This window comes from Pyrus communis, chromosome 14 (assembly GCF_041283825.1).
Source record: "Pyrus communis isolate YQ-2024b chromosome 14, ASM4128382v1, whole genome shotgun sequence".
NCBI lineage: Eukaryota > Viridiplantae > Streptophyta > Magnoliopsida > Rosales > Rosaceae > Pyrus > Pyrus communis.
The window spans coordinates 4,378,132-4,397,633 of NC_142578.1; the positions used below are offsets into that span (position 1 = coordinate 4,378,132).

General features: G+C 37.7%; 3 protein-coding genes across 4 annotated transcripts; 1 reads left to right on the plus strand and 2 right to left on the minus strand.

Annotated features, from left to right (window-relative positions):
• Positions 1 to 5,298: 5,298 nt before the first annotated feature.
• GRXC1 (Thioredoxin superfamily protein) lies at positions 5,299 to 7,519 on the plus strand. Its single transcript, XM_068451727.2, has 4 exons — positions 5,299 to 5,676; positions 5,876 to 5,964; positions 7,067 to 7,165; positions 7,287 to 7,519. The coding sequence occupies exons 1-4, from the start codon at positions 5,576 to 5,578 to the stop codon at positions 7,358 to 7,360; spliced, it is 363 nt and encodes a 120-aa protein (XP_068307828.1). The 5' UTR covers positions 5,299 to 5,575; the 3' UTR covers positions 7,361 to 7,519.
• An 821-nt stretch (positions 7,520 to 8,340) lies between these two features.
• LOC137712619 (uncharacterized) lies at positions 8,341 to 12,417 on the minus strand. The gene has a single exon (XM_068451726.2). It carries the CDS (start codon positions 11,514 to 11,516, stop codon positions 8,610 to 8,612), a length of 2,907 nt encoding a protein of 968 aa, XP_068307827.2. The 5' UTR covers positions 11,517 to 12,417; the 3' UTR covers positions 8,341 to 8,609.
• Positions 12,418 to 15,573: 3,156 nt separating this feature from the next.
• On the minus strand, positions 15,574 to 19,236 carry LOC137713789 (uncharacterized). 2 transcript variants are annotated; one of them, XM_068453141.2, is made up of 5 exons: positions 18,858 to 19,236; positions 17,979 to 18,045; positions 17,296 to 17,694; positions 16,414 to 16,757; positions 15,574 to 16,109 (listed from the first exon to the last, which is right to left on the minus strand). In XM_068453141.2, the coding sequence occupies exons 1-5, from the start codon at positions 18,936 to 18,938 to the stop codon at positions 15,894 to 15,896; spliced, it is 1,107 nt and encodes a 368-aa protein (XP_068309242.2). In that variant the 5' UTR covers positions 18,939 to 19,236; the 3' UTR covers positions 15,574 to 15,893. The 2 variants fall into 2 exon arrangements, with proteins under 2 accessions (XP_068309242.2, XP_088539806.1); XM_088683680.1 differs by having other exon boundaries at positions 17,296 to 17,697; positions 18,858 to 19,205.
• Positions 19,237 to 19,502: the final 266 nt, after the last annotated feature.

Genomic DNA, 19,502 nt, shown 5'->3' on the forward strand with positions numbered 1-19,502 from the left:
ATTGGACCCTTTGTGTGCTTAGGTGGGATTATTAACGACAATTCCGTTCCTCCTATTTCACATAACTCTTTGACGACAGAGTATCTGTGAGTGGACCCATTCTAAAATGCATGTTTTAATAGTAGAAATGCATACAGGAAAAACATGATTTAATGGTTACATTTTATGAGTAAATTAGATTTACACTTTATGATTGTCATGCTTTTCTGAGAATATTTTGGAATACCATACCTTATCGAATTTATATTCTTTGTAGTATATATGATGGATGACAACATACTATTTATGAAAATGTTTTTACACTCTTTGTAGTATATATGATGGATGATGGATGACTATATACTATGAAGATGTTTTGAGATATATGTACTTATGTTGGAAAGATTATATTCAATGTTTTTGTGCTTATCTAGTGGCTACCATTCTACCTACAAGCGATTATACTTATATTGGCTTCGGTCGGGTGATGTAGTGGCCTACGGGTTGGAAGATATTTATTTTGGCCTACAGGTCGGAAGATATTCATATATTTGGCTTACGGGTCGGGTGATGTAGTGGCTTCGGTCAATTATGATACCACTATTTAACACACTATATATGATATATGTTTTACGAAGGTTTTATGGCATGTTAGGGTTTTTGGTCAATTATTATACTATTGAGTTTTCATAAAACTTTGGGGGTTAGTACGTTGTTGAATAACTATTTCAGTATTATATATATCAACTTGGTCCATTCATGTTTGTTTTGCGCCCCCTTAAGATATAGAAACGAGGCATATGATCCGAGCTATGAGACATTCCCCTACCAGTGATACCGTGTCATCCTCTCTGCTTTGACTTCACTTGTAATAGCACATTTCCCTTGTATTCTGAATTAAATATATGCTCTGAACATGTCATGCATTATCACTATCATTTTATTGAATACTATTATATTATTTTGGTAAAGTTTGCATTTGAATATTATATTATGTAGTTTGGGCGAAATTTATATGCATATTTTCTCATGTTCTCGGCATATGCATTCATTAAATGGCTTGCATCATCCTTGAGTGTTGGCCAACACGTGGCCATCCCTTTGTCCTCCATATATCAGGATTGGGGCGTGTCAATTTCGGTATATCTTCAAAATCGGTTGGCATGGAACCGAACCGATCATTAACGGTACAACTTTGGTTTGTTTTTTCTTATACCGGCGGTATACCATACCATACCGACTGATATATATATATATATTTTTTTTAATACCTTAAAACTATCCTAGGTATTGTTTTGCATGCAAAAGTCATTTAATAGTCTTAACCTTTAGAGCAATTCCACCCCTAAAAAAATGCGCTAGCACCAAACCCATTTAATCCACTCAGTGAACAATGATAAACCCCAATGAACAGTAATAAGCCAAATGCATCTCCACTCCTAAAACTAAATAGCCTAGTTAATTTTATTAAAATATTATTAATTTTTATTATAAAATAATAATTTGATTTTTAATTTCTGACTTCTTATTCCCTTCTTCTTCTTCCCACTTTTCCCACGTTCTTCCCTGATTTTCCAATTGTGCGGTCAAGCACAATTTCACCAATCCCACGGATTCTATAAGATTCTCTTCAAACCGCTAAAACCCATATGAGATCAGCCAAGTTTAGCCCGACTTGAATTCAAAAATGGGAAAGATTAAAGCTTTCTAGAGGCGGAATGAGATAAAGATAGAGATGAAGGGTTTTGGATATGGAAGCTCGAGTTGGGGTGGTGGTGGAAGGAAAACAGAGAGCTTCGAAGGCAAGGAGGACAATCGAATAAGGACGGAAGGAGGAAGCACGGAACCAGGAACTCGTATACTCATCAACGATTATCACCATCGTCGTTGGTGGGTGGTCCGACAAAGTAGGTCAAGCAGCACAAGGACGAGGCCGCGAGGAGGACGACTGGATGAGGACGCAAAGAGGAAGACACGAACTGTCAAACGTCTTCCGACTCCACGCTAGCGTCAGCATGGTGTCAGATGGGCCGTCTCATTCCTCTGTCGATTCTGGGTCAACCTGTGGCTTGGGTTGGGTGCCAGCCTAAAGGGCTTAGGTGGAGCAAATTGAAGGGAAGCTGGTCCACATTTTAGCCTAGGTGCCAGCCAAAGAACAGCGGTGGAACTGCTTTTAGGGTTTAGAAAATTGAAACCCACACGTAACTCTTAATTTCTTTCTACTCATCACTTCCCGATGATCTCCCGTAGTGCAGAGAAATTTTTAATTGTGACGGGAACACATGTAGTAAACCACGCGTTTTTACATAAGTGGTGGGAAATTTTATTTTTTAAGTTATTAACTTTTTAACACACATATCCCATCATTTTTATAATGACACGTGGTGTACCATCCCGTGTACCGGTCATTCTGAAAAATCTCTCCGTAACGTAGCTTCCCTGGTAGTTTTCCTCTTCTCATTGACGAATTAACAGCCACCGGACTTCTCCATGATTTCCATTCTATATTTTTAAGTTAGTTTAGTTGCTTTTTGCTGTCTTATGATGTAATATCATATGAATGATGCTTACAAGGTTCGAATTAATGTGATTTGATTAATAATTAAATTATAATAGTTTGTGTATATATGATATTAGTTTCTGCTTGTTACCTTCTGCTTGTTGCCTTACTAAAATTGCAAGTATGTACGATATTAGTTTCTGTTTGCCTTATGAAACTATGACATTCTATATATGCTTACAAAGTTTGTGAACTATTATATAATTTGTATTATATCAGTTGCTATTGCCAGTGGTGCCATTTACCAACCAACCAGCTAACGAATTTTGTGACAGCCCGTTCCAAATTATTCGTACCGTAAGTGTGAAATGACGATTTTGCCCTTGGTGGGTATTTGTCATTTTGGGTGATTGTTTTGGTTGGTTACACCTGGACCACACACCTACACCCATAAAAGTAACCATAGGTAATCCAGGACGATGGAAGGTAACTGTTTTCCCGTAGTAATCAATGTTGGCACGGTTATGGTGCAACCAATATGTGCCCAAAATCACATCAAAATCAACAATATCTAACGGGATAAGGTTAGCTGGCATAACTACATCCTCCACCATCACTGGACATCCTGGATACACACAATCGACATAACATCTCTCCCTTCTAGGCATAGCAAACTCTAAATCATACCCTAGAGGTGTAGGGTGAGGTTGCGTCACTTGAGCAAATGTATAAGAAATAACAGAATGTGTAGCGCCACAATCAATATTCCACGTGTGCATGAATAGTGACAAAATCGGAGGCTCATGGTTCGACGTGAAATCGAAGGATTCCTTACCTGCATATGGTATGGTTGAACTCGTATGGTCCTCACGAACACAAAGGTACCATTTTCCACTTCGATCCAGGGTTTTGAGTCTCGTCCGTACAAGTGAGAAGGAGAGAGAGAGAGAGAGAGACTATTCCAAATTATTCGTACCGTAGGTCTGAAATGATTCGGAACGGGCTGTCACAGTTTTGGCTAAACCGATTTTCGGCAATTGCAAGAGAACGATTGGTTGTTGATAGATGATTTTCGGTAATTGTGTATATAGGGCTAGCTAGTGGCATAAGGAATTTAGCATCGTTTGCCAATCAAACCCAGCCCTAATTGGGTTGACTGACATCTGGAAATAGAGCCCCCACCCCCAACCCCCACATGGTGCTGCACAGAGCCAAATGACTCTTTGCCTTACAATCCAAGCCGTTGGATTTCAAAAGGTTAAAAAAAAATGTCCTTTCTTCTGCAACTACCACATGGCAAGATCCTGCCATCCAACCGTAATAATTTGAACATCAACCGCCAAGATTATTCTAACGATAAAACATAAAAAACAAAAAATAACCAATTTTTTTTTCTTTAAATACCTTACCATATTCTTCATTTTCCACCTCACAACTCAATATTATTTTTGCTACATTCTCTTATATAAATTTCAACCTTCCAAATCATCTTGTTACCAACAAAATATAAAACATGTGTATGTGAATAGTAATCATCTTTGCCTTGCCTTTTCTCCTCTTAAACGCATGAACCTGCACAAATACCATTACTACTTAAAGTGAATAATAAGAATAAGGCCAAATTGGATTAATCATCCTCGTGGTCATAGGATACTTGCGTGATGACCCCTGTGGTAAAAAAAATTAGGAATTAAACCCATGTGGTCAACCCTGTTAGCAAATTTAGCCCAGAAGTAAAGTTTCTGTTAAAGATCTGTTAAATGTTGGATAGAATTGTATTTTCATGTCCACTAACAAAAAACCATCCTAGCATTGTTGATAAACTACACCTTTGTATCTTTTGCCGATCAACAACGTGAACTCTAGTACCATCGATGGTTGCCGCTTCTCTCAATCTTCTCCTTTTCTCTCTCTCTTTCTCCTCTGTCTCCTTGGTTCCCTCTCTCATCTCTCTCATCGTGCTCATGGCACAATCCCCAGATACAAATCAACATTCAATTTTGCAAACAAATTAACTCTTTCAATCTCATTTCTACTATTTTTGCAATGAACACTTTGTGAACTTTGTTGTAGTTCTATGCGGAGGATTTGATTTTTCCCAAAACTTGACTGATTAAAATCTGCGGTATTTCTAATGCTTCTGCACATTTGGTAGGATAATGCTCAAACTGCTTACAATCAAAAACCAAAAACCCAAAAAGCACCAAATGTATAAAAGGTAAGGACTAAGAAAGAACAAAAAATCCTGTTGCCAAGTCAACGAAGAAGTCTCCATGGAAGAGATTAAGAACTCTACTGAGCTCCCATATAAGGAGAAGGGAGACGGAGAGGTTAGACCAAATCCAACGCTGATAGAGAACCAAACTCTGAGAATGCGACAATGGGTTTTGTCGAAATGGAAGTGGGATTGGTTGAAATCCTAGAACTTGAAGTCCTAGTAGTAGCAAGATTTGGAATTTTGTTCGTGCTTTAGAATTGGGAATGTTATGAGGGTTTTAGCTAAGTTTTTGACATGCTACAAACTATGAAATGACCATCTTACCCTCACTCACGTGCATGCTACTAACGGAGGAATGACGAAAGTTTTAATTTTGGGTATAAATCCTAACAGACTTAGATCACAGGGGTTTAAATCCGAATTTTTTTACCATAAGGACTATCTTCTGAATACCTTATGATCACGGGAACCATTTATTCAATTAGGCCTAAGAATAAGAATAAGAATAATTTCATTGCCATGCTCCAATCCATTACGTTCCGTTTAAACTCTTTTCAAATTAGGATAATATAAATATATTACAACTAGTGGCTATCGCCTTAGCGAAAACGACAGAGTTAAAGGCATCACCGATTACAGTTTCGCTACAGGAAAAAGAAAACGACTGAGACAAAGTCAACATCCAAGTTGCAATTACGGAATCGAGTTCTTCTCTCTGTCTCGTTGATCGGCGAAGCTGATAAAATCACAACTGCATGCAGAATCTGATTCCAACACCTGTGCTCTTCCCTCCCTCTCTGTTCTTGTAATTTCTAGACACCAAGCAAACACATCGCTCTCTCTGTCTCTCTCTCTCATCGCATATATAAAGGGGGCAAATGGGTTCACTGTTCACCAAGAGTATCAGCGAGGAACAGCTCGAGACGGCGCTCACCAAGGTCAAAACCATCGTCAACTCCAACCCAGTTGTGGTTTTCAGGTTTGTTTTTCTTTTAATTTCTCATCACCCAATTCACCAATTTCATGTATTTCTTTCTTTTTCTTACAAATAAATTGTGGAATTAAACGTGTTTTTTGTGCCAATTAATTAGGTGATCAATCCAATTTGTTGTTAAAAAAAAAAATCATTAGCTTTGCTTAATAATTTGATGTGTTGTGTTCCTTGTTGTTGCTGGCAGTAAAACTTACTGTGGTTATTGCAAGAGGGTGAAGCAGCTGCTCACTCAGCTTGGAGCAACTTTCAAGGTCATTGAATTGGATGAGGGAAGTAAGTCTCCCTTTATCCTTTTTAATAGTTTTTGTTTGTGATTTGGTATAATTGATTTTCCAATTTCATTACTGGACCATCAGCTTTAAGAAAATAAAGTAAAGCATATGGATTTAATAAGATTTTAACAAGGTTCAATGCACAATTAACAACTTAATAGTCTGGGAATCTTTAATTTATTCAAATTATAATCCTAACTGAGTTAGTAGCTCATAAAAAATATAAATTTGAAGTCTTTATTCCTGTGAAATGAAGGCCTACTGATGCTCCACTTAGAAGATGCGATTACGGGACAAAGGTTTAGGGCCGAAGGGGTAGAAGAAGACCTAGAAGGACTTTGGAAAAGAATCTAAGAAAAGACGTAGATTACTTGGATCTAACGGAAGATGGGACACAGAATCGAGCGCAATGACGTTCTAGGATTCATTTAGCTGACCCACTCAGTGGGAAAAGGCTTTGTTGTTATTGTTGTTGTTGAAGTCTTTATTCTTAAAGGTGCAAGGATTAAGGATATGACAAAGGAATCAAAAGTCCAAACAAGTCATCAACATTTAGAACAAATTTTGATGACTTTGCACAACATTCCAGCAACATAAATTTGGAGTCCTAAAGCAGTTAAAGGGTGTTTCACATAGAAGCCCTTTATAAGATTACAATTTACAGAAAAAGCTTCAAACCCAATACTAAAAGCACCCTTCGTACTTTGCAATGGGACAAGCGCATCAAAGGAATTTCGCAACTAAGAATCAATTAGAACATGATAAGTCGATAGTTGACGGGTTTCTTTCTCCAACTGAGCTGTTTTTTACAACACTAGTGTTGAGAGTATCAATCCCACATCGGAAAAGGAGGGACTTTGCATGTGCTTATAAGTAGTTGGGCTACATTGTGGAACCTCAACTCTCTTCAACTAGTTATTGTTATAGTGCCTAGTCCAATCCTAAGAAATTGAAACCCGAAACGGGCAAATGCTAATTCAGTGTCATGACAAGTAAACTGAGAATCCTCTTCTGATTGGTGTTATAAGAAGTTTCTAATGCTAAGCTACCCCTAAACTCGGAATACCAAATTACTAAGGAAGTTATATGTTTGATTTTTGAAGTTGATGGAGGTGAAATGCAAGCAGCTCTAGCGCAGTGGACTGGGCAAACGACTGTACCTAACGTGTTTATCGGGGGAAAACATGTCGGCGGTTGTGACTGTAAGTGCATATATTCTTGCTTATTCCATGTTTACTGCAATATGATATCAAAAATAGACCCCTCAATTCATCCCAATTTAGTTGTCTTTCAAATAGTCATTTACTTTTTTGGATCATACAGCTGTTATGGAGAAGCACAATGCAGGTCAGCTTGTGCCCCTTCTCACTGAAGCCGGTGCCCTTGCCTCCAAGTAACGACTTTGTCCCGCGAATGAAGAGGTGAAACTAAACATACCCATATTCCTACATCTGGGTTGAAGAAACAGACCTACGTGAACAATGTAATAATAGTTTGATGAAAATAATGTAGCTACTTGAATCATTGTGCTTAAGAAGTCGTCGTTTTTCTGCCAAGTTTCCGTTGCGAATTTGACTTCTTGTTTCGTTTCAAACTGAAAATGCTGAGCACACAACTGAGATTGGCAAATACCAGCGTAAGTCGATACGCTACTTGAATACGGCGGTATATTTGATAGGGATGGTTAGGACTTGGGAGGGGACAAGAGTTGGAGATGTATATCATCTCTGATACAGTAGTATATCTGATAGGGATGGTGGGGACTTGAGAGGGACAAGATTTTGAGATGCATATTGGGTGGATTCTGTCATAAAACCACTTGTGCTTTTGCAAGTTTGGTATCTTTGATTTAGGGCCTCGAAAGAGTGGTAGAGTTTGAGTCGTACAAGGAGGTGCAGCCCTCTAATTATGCAGGTCCGAAGTCCAAACGCCTGCTTAGAGTCGGCCTAACATTTGAAGACTCGGCAGCACAAGTCTTTGTTTTGTGAAAGAATATTGTCGCCATGGTGTCGGCAAATAACATTGGTGAATAATATGTCAATATCAAAACGTTTCAACGTCCTAATAATACTTGTATTTTTATTACATATACAAATATCGATAGTATTATCAACTATCAATACTATAGATACAGAAATCGATGTTATCGTTATCAGTACATTGGTGGATAATATGTCAATGTTAAAATGTATCAACGTCCTATTAATACTTGTATCAATATTACATATACAAATATTGATAGTTTTATCAACTATCAATACTATAGATACAGATATCGATGTTATCGTTATCAGTACAAAACCCAATGACGAACGTATAGCGCAGAGAATTTCTACTCTTCTTTAGAACAAAGAAATATGAAGCAACTCAACATTGGTTGGTGTGAATCACCCGCTTCATATATCAATAAGACTAAGAGAATCCAATTCAAAATGCCTCCTTACTGTAGAAATCTATACGCTGAAAAAACTCAACCATTTCCACTCTGGTTAAAAAAAAAAAAAAAAAACTGAAAAAATTCAAGTAAAGTGAGATTGTACAACAATTTAGTTCAAAAATGTAAGAAGGCAAAAGATGACTTGGGTAATTTCCATGGATTCGAACTCTTGGGTAATTTCCATGGCTTCGAACTGAGGTATTTACTATTTACCATGGCATCTTCTTTTCACTGTGTGGTGTAGAGTAGAGTGCATGCTGCTGTTGCTGCATTTCTTCATCTTTTGAATTAACCAGAGCCAAAGAAACCACATTCCAACACTCACCACCCCTCTTCTTCTCATTCCCAAAATCCCACAACTCCTCTTCCCTCTTGCACTCCGCCCCGCCTCCGCCGCCGTCCATATTCGAGACGGAAACTCTTCTCCAGTTGCACCACATCCTCAGCATGACATAAAGCATCGCCAAGCATATTACTGCAGACGTTAAAACAATGGCCACTATAATTCCAGTCTCTGCAGCATCAGAAAGGCCCTTCTTCCTCTGCCTTTTGGATTCCGAACACGACGCTAGTGGTGGGCCGCAGAGCTTTGGATTACTCGAGAAGGAGCTGGGTGGGAATCCTGAAAAGATTGATGGGATTTGACCTTGGAGGAAATTATTTGATAGGTTTAGCATGTGCAGGCTTGTCAGCTTTCCGAGTGAGGACGGAACTTCTCCTTGGAGTTGATTGGAAGAGAGATTCAATCTCTCCAACTTCATTAGGTTTCCGAGGGATGAGGGGATTTTTCCGGAGAGGAAGTTTTCGCTTAGATCGAGGATTACTTGCAGCTCAGTGAGTTCTCCTAGCTCGGATGGGATCGAACCGGTGAAGTTGTTTTCTGAGAGCCTCAGTTCATATAGCTTCACGCATTGCCGGATCGTTGATGGGATTGAACCCGAAAAACTGTTTCTTTGAAGATTGAGAACATTGAGAGAAGTGAGATTTCCCATCTCCTCCGGCATCCTGCTTGAGAGGCTGTTGCCTTGCAGAGAAAGTTTCAGTAACTTCGAACAGTTGCCGATCTCTGCCGGTAGTGTTCCTTGGAAGTTGTTTGTTGACAAGTCAAGTTCTCCCAACTCTTGTAAGCTCCCTAACCATGCAGGTATTTTTCCTTTGAATCGGTTGTTACTCAGTAGAAAATGCTCGATAAGCTTTGCAGAAGACAATTGAGGTGGCACTTCTCCTGTGAGATTGTTGAATGACAAGTCAAGAAATTTGAGCTGTGTGAGCTGGCCGAATTCAGAAGGGATGGTGCCGGCGAGGTGATTGTATGCAAGGCGGAGACGGGTTAAGTTTCTAGCCATCGCTAGTCTAGAAGGGATTGAACCTGAAAAGCTGTTGTTTGTCAAGTCCACTTTGGTCAGAGAACTCGAACCAGACAGTGGATAGATGCTTCCATTAAACCGGTTGTGGGAAAAATTTATGATCTTGAGGTTTTTGAGAAGAAAAAGGGATGCAGGAAGAGGGCCTTCAAAGGAGTTGTTGTAAAGGGTAATCGTGCTTAGCTGAGAAATGAATCGAAATGTGGGTGGCAAGGTTCCAGTGAGTTTATTATCTGCCAAGGCCAGTAACCGGAGACTTCTGCAGTAACCTAAGCTTGGCGGGATAGGTCCTGATAAGCCGTTCTGCCTCAGGTGAAGCAGAACAAGACTCTTAAGCTTTCCAATCGTAGCAGGGATGGAGCCCGTGAAATGGTTTCCGAAAAAATCAATTTCTATTAGCTCTGTGCAATTGGTTAACTCTCTTGGTATGGATCCTGACAGCTGGTTGTCATACAGGTAAAGGGTTTTCAACTTTTTCAGCTTCCCAATCTCCGCCGGGATTCTACCTGTGATCATGTTTCCGAACAGATACAGATTTTCTAGGTAGCTCATGTTTCCTATTTCAGGAGGTAGAGTTCCAGTGAAGCTGTTGTTATTGAGTACAAGATCTGTGAGATTCTGTAGCTTGTCCAAGGCAGCTGGCAGCTCTCCTTCGAAAGTGTTATCCGAAAGGTCTAGCTGTTGGAGTGAAGAGCAGCTGAGTAGGTCTAGAGGAAATTTTCCAGTGAGCTTGTTTCGAGCGAGAAGAAGTTGTTGAAGATTTGAGTTGCTGAGGCAGAAATTGCTTGAAATTGTACCTGTCAAGGCATTATCAGACAGAACCAAAGATTCGAGATTCTTTAGTTGTGTGCTGAGGAGGCCTATGCTTCCTGAGAGGTTGTTTCGCGACAAGTCAAGAATCTCGAGCTGTGCTAATTGGTTAAGCCCTGAAGGGATATCACCATTCAATCTGTTCCCTACCAAATTTAAGTAGTTTAAATTTGCAAGCTGGCTTAGCGCGGAAGGAATTGTTCTAGAGAGGCTGTTGTTGGCCAGGTTCAAGATTTGCAGCGATTTAAGTGATCCTATCGAAGAAGGGATATCTCCTTCGAGCATGTTGTTGGATGCTGCAAAGTTTTGAATCTCTTGGAGGCCATGAATCTCTTCTGGTATGAAGCCAGTGAGGCTATTGTTCCGCAGATCAAGAGATGTCAGCTTCTTCAAATCACCAATTTCAACTGGAATGCTTCCATTTAATTGGCAGTAGGCAAGTCCCAACACTCTCAGCTCAGTCAGGTTTCCAATGCTTGGTGGAATTGCACCTGAAAACAAGTTATCTCCTATCCGAAGAACTTGTAAGTTCCTCAAAAGACCTATTTCTGCAGGAATCCCGCCGGAGAGAAAGTTCGAGTAGAGGAGGAGTATTTTGAGACTTTGAAGCTGTCCCAACTCGGGAGGAAGTGGACCAGCGAGGGAGTTTGAAGAGAAATCGAGTGTTTGGATCGAAGAGAGTTGCGAAAGCTCGCGAGGGATTGGACCGGCTAATCCTGATCCCGATAGGTTAAGACCAATAATATGCAACTGATCGTCTGAACACGAAAGGCCATTCCAACTGCATATATGAGCACTTGGAGACCAGTTGCTCAAAACTCCTGCTGGATCAACAAGTTCTGATTTGATTCTCAGAAGTGGGGAGGAAACCCTCGAATCATCTCCAAGAGAAACAGCAAGAACAGCATAAAGTATTGCAAAAAACAGCAAGAAATGAGACATTTCAACGCCGTCAATTACAAAATGCACGATCAAGATCAAGCAGAAACCAAATTATCTGAGATCAAATTCAAAGACTTAGTAGTATTTCTACTCAGAAATTTCATGATGAAAGAAAGGCAAATGGAAACAAGAGATGGAATGAGAACTGGAGGAGGGAATTTGATTAAGAGGTAAGACAAGAAGTTTAAAACCATGGTGGGATAAATGGAGGCCTTGGAGTTTAAATACTCTTCTGAAGTAGAACTAGGCTTACCTAATCAGTTTGAAAAGCAAGTTGATAACTAACATGCATCAAAAGTAATTAAGGCTTTTTTGGCTGCCCGACTATAGCGATGAGCTGATAAAAAGCATTCACCTCATGCACTTGGAGTCCCGATTTTGACCCCTCCTTCCCCAATATCGCTTATATCGAAAAGTAATTAGGCTTTAAGCACAGAGGTCTTCTTTCTTTCTTTTTTTTAATTTAGCTATCTTTCTCACCTTTTTGCTAGTTCTGCTAAAAGATATGATGATTTTCCTCTCCTTTTTCTTCTCATCAAGGTACATTATGGATGCTGAAAGATGTTTTTAGAATCTTATGGAGGTGTGGGGAAGGGAAGTGCATGGAGAGATAAGGATAGTGTAAGCATGGCTAAAAGAAAAAGAGCTTAGGAGAAAAGTATTCCACTTGCAACCTAACAGTAAATTCAAGAAGTGGACCTCACTCGAGGCCCACTTTAAATTTGAAGTTAATATGGGCTGTCTAATTAGGACAATTCTTACGTTGAGTGTAATCAATGTAGAGTTATGTGGAACTAAAATACAGAGTCTCATACTTTTGCGAGAAATGCCCCACAGCTAACGTGGTTAGGTAGTATTCTCCAAAATTTTCTTCTTTAGTACGAATATATGATCCACGTCGCAGTCATGAATTTTTTTCTTTCTAATATCCAATTTACAATTATTCCAAGAAGAATTGAGTAGCATTGGACTTTCTTATAGACATGTTCAATTTAACTTCTACGATTGTTGGTCCACTAAATAGGTATAAATCCATGATGCTGTTGAAGCTATAGAATGCAGAAAAAAGGGCTTAGAAAAATTGATAGATTCATGCATCTTTCTACTGTTAATTTGCATTAGGGTTTCCACGTTCCACGATCTAAAAACAACTAAATGAGGAGCAAAAGGAAATAAATGTTGGCATATACAATTGAACGCTTTCCTTCTTATTGACAACTATTGTTCATAAAATTAGAACGCTGTATTTGTTCCAACTTAACGAAGATTAAATGTTACTAGACCAAATGACCAAATTCTCAAAGTTAGAAGTTCGATGAAGCGAGATTGAATGCCTATATTAAAAATAGTTTCTAGCCCTTCGCAAGTTTTCTTATGTTTGAAGTATATTTATGCTTTTGGTCGTTTTAAAATATATTATGAAACGAATCTCACAAAAACTTGTATAAATAAAATAATGACACGGATCCGTCTATATATATTTCTACTGTAACCTAAGCTACCAAATATCAAATTAAATACAGGAAGAAAACACAAACCAAAACAACCCCATCGGACTGATCAATCATGGTGAAACGCGCAATAGAGAAGATCCAAATATCATGTGAGGTTTGGTGTAATACATTCAAACATGCTGCGTTGGCTATAATTAAATTTAATTAGGTCTAATCTAATCAGAATATATATAATTGCCTCAGTAATTATATAAGTAATTTATTATTGAAGGGATTATTCTTGCTACTAGTGAACCCTAAAACAAGAGGACAAACAAGGTTGCTTCAAAGTCGGGTTTCTAAATCTTTTGATAGAGAAGTTCTCTAGAAGTGCTTAGCTATCCGCCATAGCTTTATATCTTTTCACCTTTGCTTGGTTTTCAGGATCAAGAAAGAGAAAACCAATATGGATGAATCAAGCCTGAGAAATTGTTGTGGTACTAGATTACCGTCACGTAGTGTGATTAGCTAGGTGATATAAGATGAAGTGCTGATGAACTTTAGAGTAGTAGTATGACTTTTTAGCTAAAATGGTTTTTGAGATTGGTATAACTCCTCATTTTGGTCTTTGCGATTTGAAATCGATAGAATTGGTCTTTGATTTTGTCCACCATCAATCGTTTTGGTTCTTCCGTGAAAAATATTCATTAAATAAGGATGAAATAATAAAAATACTCTTAGTTTTTGTCAAATTGTTTTGGCCCATCATTTATTAAATTGAGGATAATTTTGTTATTTTGGTTTTTATTTAACAGAATTTTCATAGAATGACCAAAATGATTGATGGTGGACAAACTCAGGGTCTATTTATTTCCAATTTTAGGGACCAAAGTATGAAGCTATGTCAATCTCATAGTATATTTTTGCTAAAAAAACAAACAAACCTAATAGTATTATAAATATACACATGTTATGTTATAAGTATTAATCACAGCTTGTAGCGGTGTTACAATCTCGCAGAAAAATTGCCCCCCAAATGCTTGATTAGGAAAGGGAAAGATCATATCACACCCAAATGCTTATTTTTCACTTCTAGTTTTTCCCATATAGGATACCTTTTTTTCATCTTTATTCCTTTCAATTATTTGGACAAGAAAATTTGAAGTAGCAATTATTTTCTAGAGTGGATATAATTACCTAATAGACTACGTAAAGGTTAAAAGTGAACCAAGCATTTGCACATGCAACAAGTTGGTACTAGGTCAGCAACATTTTCATGGCTGCAAATCTACTTGCTAAAGATATGCTCACATATGAACTTGAATTTAGAGAGTCCTTCAATAAGGTTTACTTTGAATTATATTTCAATTTATCTAAATCACTAAGAAAGATTTAGAAAGACTTAGAAATAGACTTTAAGAGAAAATATAGAGTACTTGGAGTTAACGGAAAACATGACATAAAATCAAACGCAGTAACATTTTAGTATTCATATAACCGACCCCACTTAATGAAATAAAGTTTGGGTGTTACTTTTTTTATAACCATTTGTTGTCTTGAACAACAATGTTCGTTTAATTTTAACTCCAACTAAATGTCTTAGTGGTTTCATAATATATATATATATATAGTATTATATTTTCCTTTATATACTATATATTTATTCGGTGTGTTAAACACCTAATATATATTCTTTTGTAGTTTTCTTTCTGACTGCATATTATACATTCTATCAACTTATTATTTTAATACAAGAAATAAGAGGAAAAAAAATGTTAACTCCACCAAACCAGAAGACAATTAAGTTTAAATTATATATCATATCACTCAAATAATTAAGCAATACAGACAAAAGAGAAGTTACATCATTAAAGTCATTTCAAAGCAATATTTATTAATTATATCAACACCAAGCAAACAATTTTAATTATTTCTAAAATAATAAAAAAAATCCTCCAAATAGTGTACTATTTTTACTTTTTAATAAATATATTAATTAAAAATTAACTTATCAATAATTAATCCCGGATTATAATTTTTGATGACATACAATACTGGACTTTTTAGCTTTTGAGAAATGAGAAGTCAAGTACCAATATCCTTCTAAACCTTTTGTTTTTCAGTTTATATATTTCCCTTGGATCTTTCGGGGCATGTTGACTTTACTTTGCTTTTTTTTTTTTTCTATAAAATTTATTTTTCTTAGTTTAGTTGGGTGGCCAACTCTATTTGTAATTTTGTACGGGCTCTTGCACCACCGAAAGTATATCGGGGAAGAGACTGATTTAATTCTCTAAAGAATAAAAAATTCACTTGTAGGGTACTCACGAAATTCCATCATGTTTCGAGATATCCTAGACTCTAGGATTTGTGGCCGTTATATTCTTAGTTGAGACTTGTGATAAGTAAGACTCCTGAGCAGTTGAGGAGTGTTAAGGTCAATATGGGGCCCACCCCCGATCGACGGTTATAAATCGCTTAGGCGTTCGTGGGTGAGCGGTTGACCGTAGCAAAGTCCTTCCTCTGTTAGGATAAGTGTATAGTTGGCTAAACTTTGATGGGGTTTCATAAAGAAATCAGAAAAGCTTGCAACTGAGTTCTCTGTTAAATTGTAAACAACTAGATTTAATGAAACAAAAATAATCTTATGCGCAATGAAAATGTTGTAAACCGAATCATATGGAAATAGCAGCATAAAATTCTCATCAACTTTGCTCTCTCTTGCATTTTATGAATCTCATTTACAATATCCTGCAACTACCTTCTAACTTTGCTTGATATCAGTCAAAACTTCAATGGCCACTTGCTGTCAAACTCCCGCCGGAGCAGAACCAAACCACGGACAAAAGGAAATTGGACCCAACCGAGATTCGTTTAATTTTCTCAAAAGAAGCTCGACGGCATTGTTGCTGAGTTGCATGATCCGTACATGATATCGCGGGCTTTAAGGTGGATTAGTAGTGGTGGAAGAGAAAAACCTCATAAGGAAACTTGAGAGAGACCAAATGCAGATAACTCCAAGGCATTGAAGGACATTCAACAGTGTACCCAAGGAACTGTTTATTGCCAAGTTGTGCGGTGTCGTCTCAGCGCCTCTGACTGTAAAGGACAGAGCAGTCACCAGTTGCGCTGCTCTATTCAGTTGATGCAATCTATAGACCTGCCAATCATAATGGAAATAAAAATTTTTGCTTCGTAGACCAGCATGTGTACACAACATACAGGAGGACATTCTTATCATTTTATCGTTTTCCAAGTTGAATTGAACTGAGATTATGAAATCACAAAGAGTTTAATGACGGAGATTGATGGATGCATATCTAATTAGACAGGCTAGAATTTAAGAACTATCATCCGGTAGTAATCCAACAACCTACTAGACAACAAGAGAAACAAGATGTTTCATACAATCAAATTCAATTTTTTATGCAATACCCATAATGAAAGGGAAAGTATTGGCTTACTTGAAAGATGACCGGGATAACAGGCCATGAAGGTGACTTCTTATATCTTGCATACTGCTCAAATGCAAATTGCACCATTATACCAACCAGATATGGAGCAAGAGTAGCAGAAGCTGCAGGGCCAGTCCATGGCCAGACATAACCCATAGTCACCATAGGAATTATAAGACTGAGTACCAAGGAAGCAACAGATGAGATTCGCTGCCCTAATTGAGGGGCTGGGGTTCTGTTACTGGGGACACCCAATTCTGGTTCAGCTGTCCTCCTTGAACGGTCAATCAGAAGAAGAAATACCGCAACACCACTGTAGAAGAGAGCTTCCGTGAAGAACAAGATGAGAAAATCTGAGAAGAAACATATTATGGTTTAGACGGGAGAAAAAGGTTTACTTTCTAAGCAGCCCTCTAGTCGTCTATTTCTATCATATTCATGTTAAAATTTTCCAACCCATGTCACGAGTTGCCCAAAATCACTTCCAGTCATTAACCCTTTCCTCTGTCTTCACTCTTCATTAGAAGCCCTTAAAGTTTCCTAGGATCATTCCTTCACCAACAACTATCTAGAGTCCCTAACCCTCATCCATTTGAGTGGGCTGCAGTAACTTTCATCCTAGTATAATCACCCTGGTAGAGTCACTCCAACACCCCAAGATAGTCTTACCCGAAATAAAAATAATGCAAGTTGTAGTGTATAGAAAGTGATACACAGAAAGGTGTATACAGATATATGTAAGGAGACAAAATCTCAAGCTGGCGAGACAAATTTTCTGTGCCTATCCTATCTACTGCAATCATAGTTTTAGTTAAAAACAAGTGATGACAAATACCGGACTTTAATAAACATAAAATCACGAGTCCACAACATATTGATATGCATCCTCACCTGTCAACAAAGAATCCTCAAATATAGTAGATAGTATTTTGCGCAGATAGAGCGAGGGGAAAATGAAAGAAGCTAGGAGAACAGCTGGACCGATGAACCATAAGAGGCTGTTTTGGTTCCTTGCTGGATTATTTGTAGAAACTTCTTCTTCCCTTTTATATGGACGGTTATAAAATGAGATTAAACCCGGTTTTCCACCAGCACCATCAAAATGGATATATGAACTGTTTGAAGGAAATATATCTTCAGAATTAAGAAGGTGATTTTCTTGCTCCATAGCATCTGTTTTTATCTCACTATATTGTGACTGATCTTCAGCAACAGCAAAGAGAACACTGTGACTGTTTGGGATCCTTTTGCTTGACTGCCCTACTCGATGTCTGAATATGCATGAATTACCTGCTTACAGTGGCAGAAGAAATAGACCAAACATATTTAGAGCAATACAAAACAATCTCGCACTTTTTAAAGAAATGGCATTACAGTTCATAAACTATTTGGTAAAAAGGTTAATAATGGTCATATTAGAAAAAAGTAGCTTCAATCAAATGAAATCCATAGGTTCCCTTCTACAATTATACTGTGCTCAGTAGCTCGGGGAAAAAACAAATCTTATGCTGGCTATATTGCACATAAGAAAATTTGAAGACTTCAGTAATTATGCAACAAATATGAAAAGCTACCTTTAGCATATCTCAGCTGTTGAGCATCATGTTGTTGGCTGCAGTACGGTATATGCAATAAGCTCAACTGCACATCAAAGGAATCAATTTATAAGCTGAAAAATCGATAAAGTTCTTCTAAAAGGTGGCAGTCATTTGACATTATCAGACCAGACTAATACGAGACAATTAGAAGTGGATTTAAAAAATCCTAAGAGAAATGAATCCAATTAGAAGTGAATTCGAGCATAATTTACTTCAGCATAGCAAAATGACTCCAATTAGTCAATAACGGTAAAATCCACCATGCAAGGTGCATTCAAATGTGTTAATGTGTATCATCCCAAGAAGCTTAAGCTCAGTAGTAGTAGCATAAGTAACAAATACACACACACACACACACACACACACCTAGTTCATGTACAAAACATTAGAGGCTATGAAGTAAACATAATACCCCAAAGTAATACCTCTAACTTCTCACAAAGCCATGTCTAATCCGTAAGATTTCAAATACTAACAAAACCAATGCTACTAAAATCTCTCCCAAGCTAGATTCTTTAACATCATAACACCCTCTTTTGTACATCAAGGAGCTTAAACAATATCCCACTTTTATTTTCTATTTGTAGAATCAATTTCACCTACCAATTCCACACCTTTTGACCCAAAAACAAACAACAATTCCCCACCTTTTGACCAAAAAACAAACACCAATTCCCCACCTTTTGACCAAAAAACAAACATCAATTCCAAACCTTTTAGGCTTTTAGCTACCAGAAACAAACCCAGCATACATTCTCACAAGTTCACATGCAAACATCAAAACAAAAACAAAATAACAAAAATTTGGGGGATATCAAGACTTTTTCTCAGTAACCAAACAGCCCTATAACGCACCTGGGAACCCCTTCTGGTTTGGCAATGGGAAGCAGGAGAAGTTGCCAGGCAAGAAAACGAAGAACCACATTTAAGCGCCATATCTGTGAAGCAATAACAAGAGGCCGAGCCTGTCAGAGACTCAACGGCTGCATGCAGCGGGATTCTAACGCAAACCCGTTTGATTCGAGGAATATATGAGGGCACCCATAAAGAAAATTTTCCGGGAAAATGAAGGAAAGGGTGAGAAAGTGGAGGAATCCGGAGAAACTGAGGAGTAGTTTTGTAGTTATTGAAGAAGATAGCGGCTTTCGGCTTTCGTTTGTTGTGTGTAATTCGGTGGGGGCGAAGCGGGCGCCTATTTTGGACAAAATCCTTTTCTCACGTTATATTTATGCGGAATTTGTTTTGTTTCATTTCCTTCTCTTTATTTCTCACGAGATTTTCTTTCTTATTTGTTTATCTTTATCTTTTTCTTTTTCTTCCTCTCTTTGAAGCATGTATAAAACTGTTTCTGAAAAAACGCGAAGTTAGAATTAAAATGTTTCAGGTTGCGTTCGGCAAAAAAATTAATAATATTTATTCAGAAAACACATGATTTTTTATTAAAGATTTTACCTTGTCCATAATAAAATCACTTCTGAAAAAAGTGCTTATAAGTGTTTC

What these genes read in the sequence shown, in the direction of transcription:
- GRXC1 (XM_068451727.2), top strand. Translation starts at nt 5,576, where the DNA reads ATGGGTTCACTGTTCACCAAGAGTATCAGCGAGGAACAGCTCGAGACG. An exon ending in AACCCAGTTGTGGTTTTCAG is followed by an intron (nt 5,677 to 5,875) that starts GTTTGTTTTTCT and finishes TGTTGCTGGCAG; the next exon opens with TAAAACTTACTGTGGTTATT. An exon ending in CATTGAATTGGATGAGGGAA is followed by an intron (nt 5,965 to 7,066) that starts GTAAGTCTCCCT and finishes TGATTTTTGAAG; the next exon opens with TTGATGGAGGTGAAATGCAA.
- LOC137712619 (XM_068451726.2), bottom strand. Translation starts at nt 11,516, where the DNA reads ATGTCTCATTTCTTGCTGTTTTTTGCAATACTTTATGCTGTTCTTGCT.
- LOC137713789 (XM_088683680.1), bottom strand. Translation starts at nt 18,938, where the DNA reads ATGGCGCTTAAATGTGGTTCTTCGTTTTCTTGCCTGGCAACTTCTCCT. An exon ending in ACAGCTGAGATATGCTAAAG is followed by an intron (nt 17,698 to 17,978) that starts GTAGCTTTTCAT and finishes TGCCACTGTAAG; the next exon opens with CAGGTAATTCATGCATATTC. An exon ending in TGAGGATTCTTTGTTGACAG is followed by an intron (nt 16,758 to 17,295) that starts GTGAGGATGCAT and finishes GTTTCTTCTCAG; the next exon opens with ATTTTCTCATCTTGTTCTTC.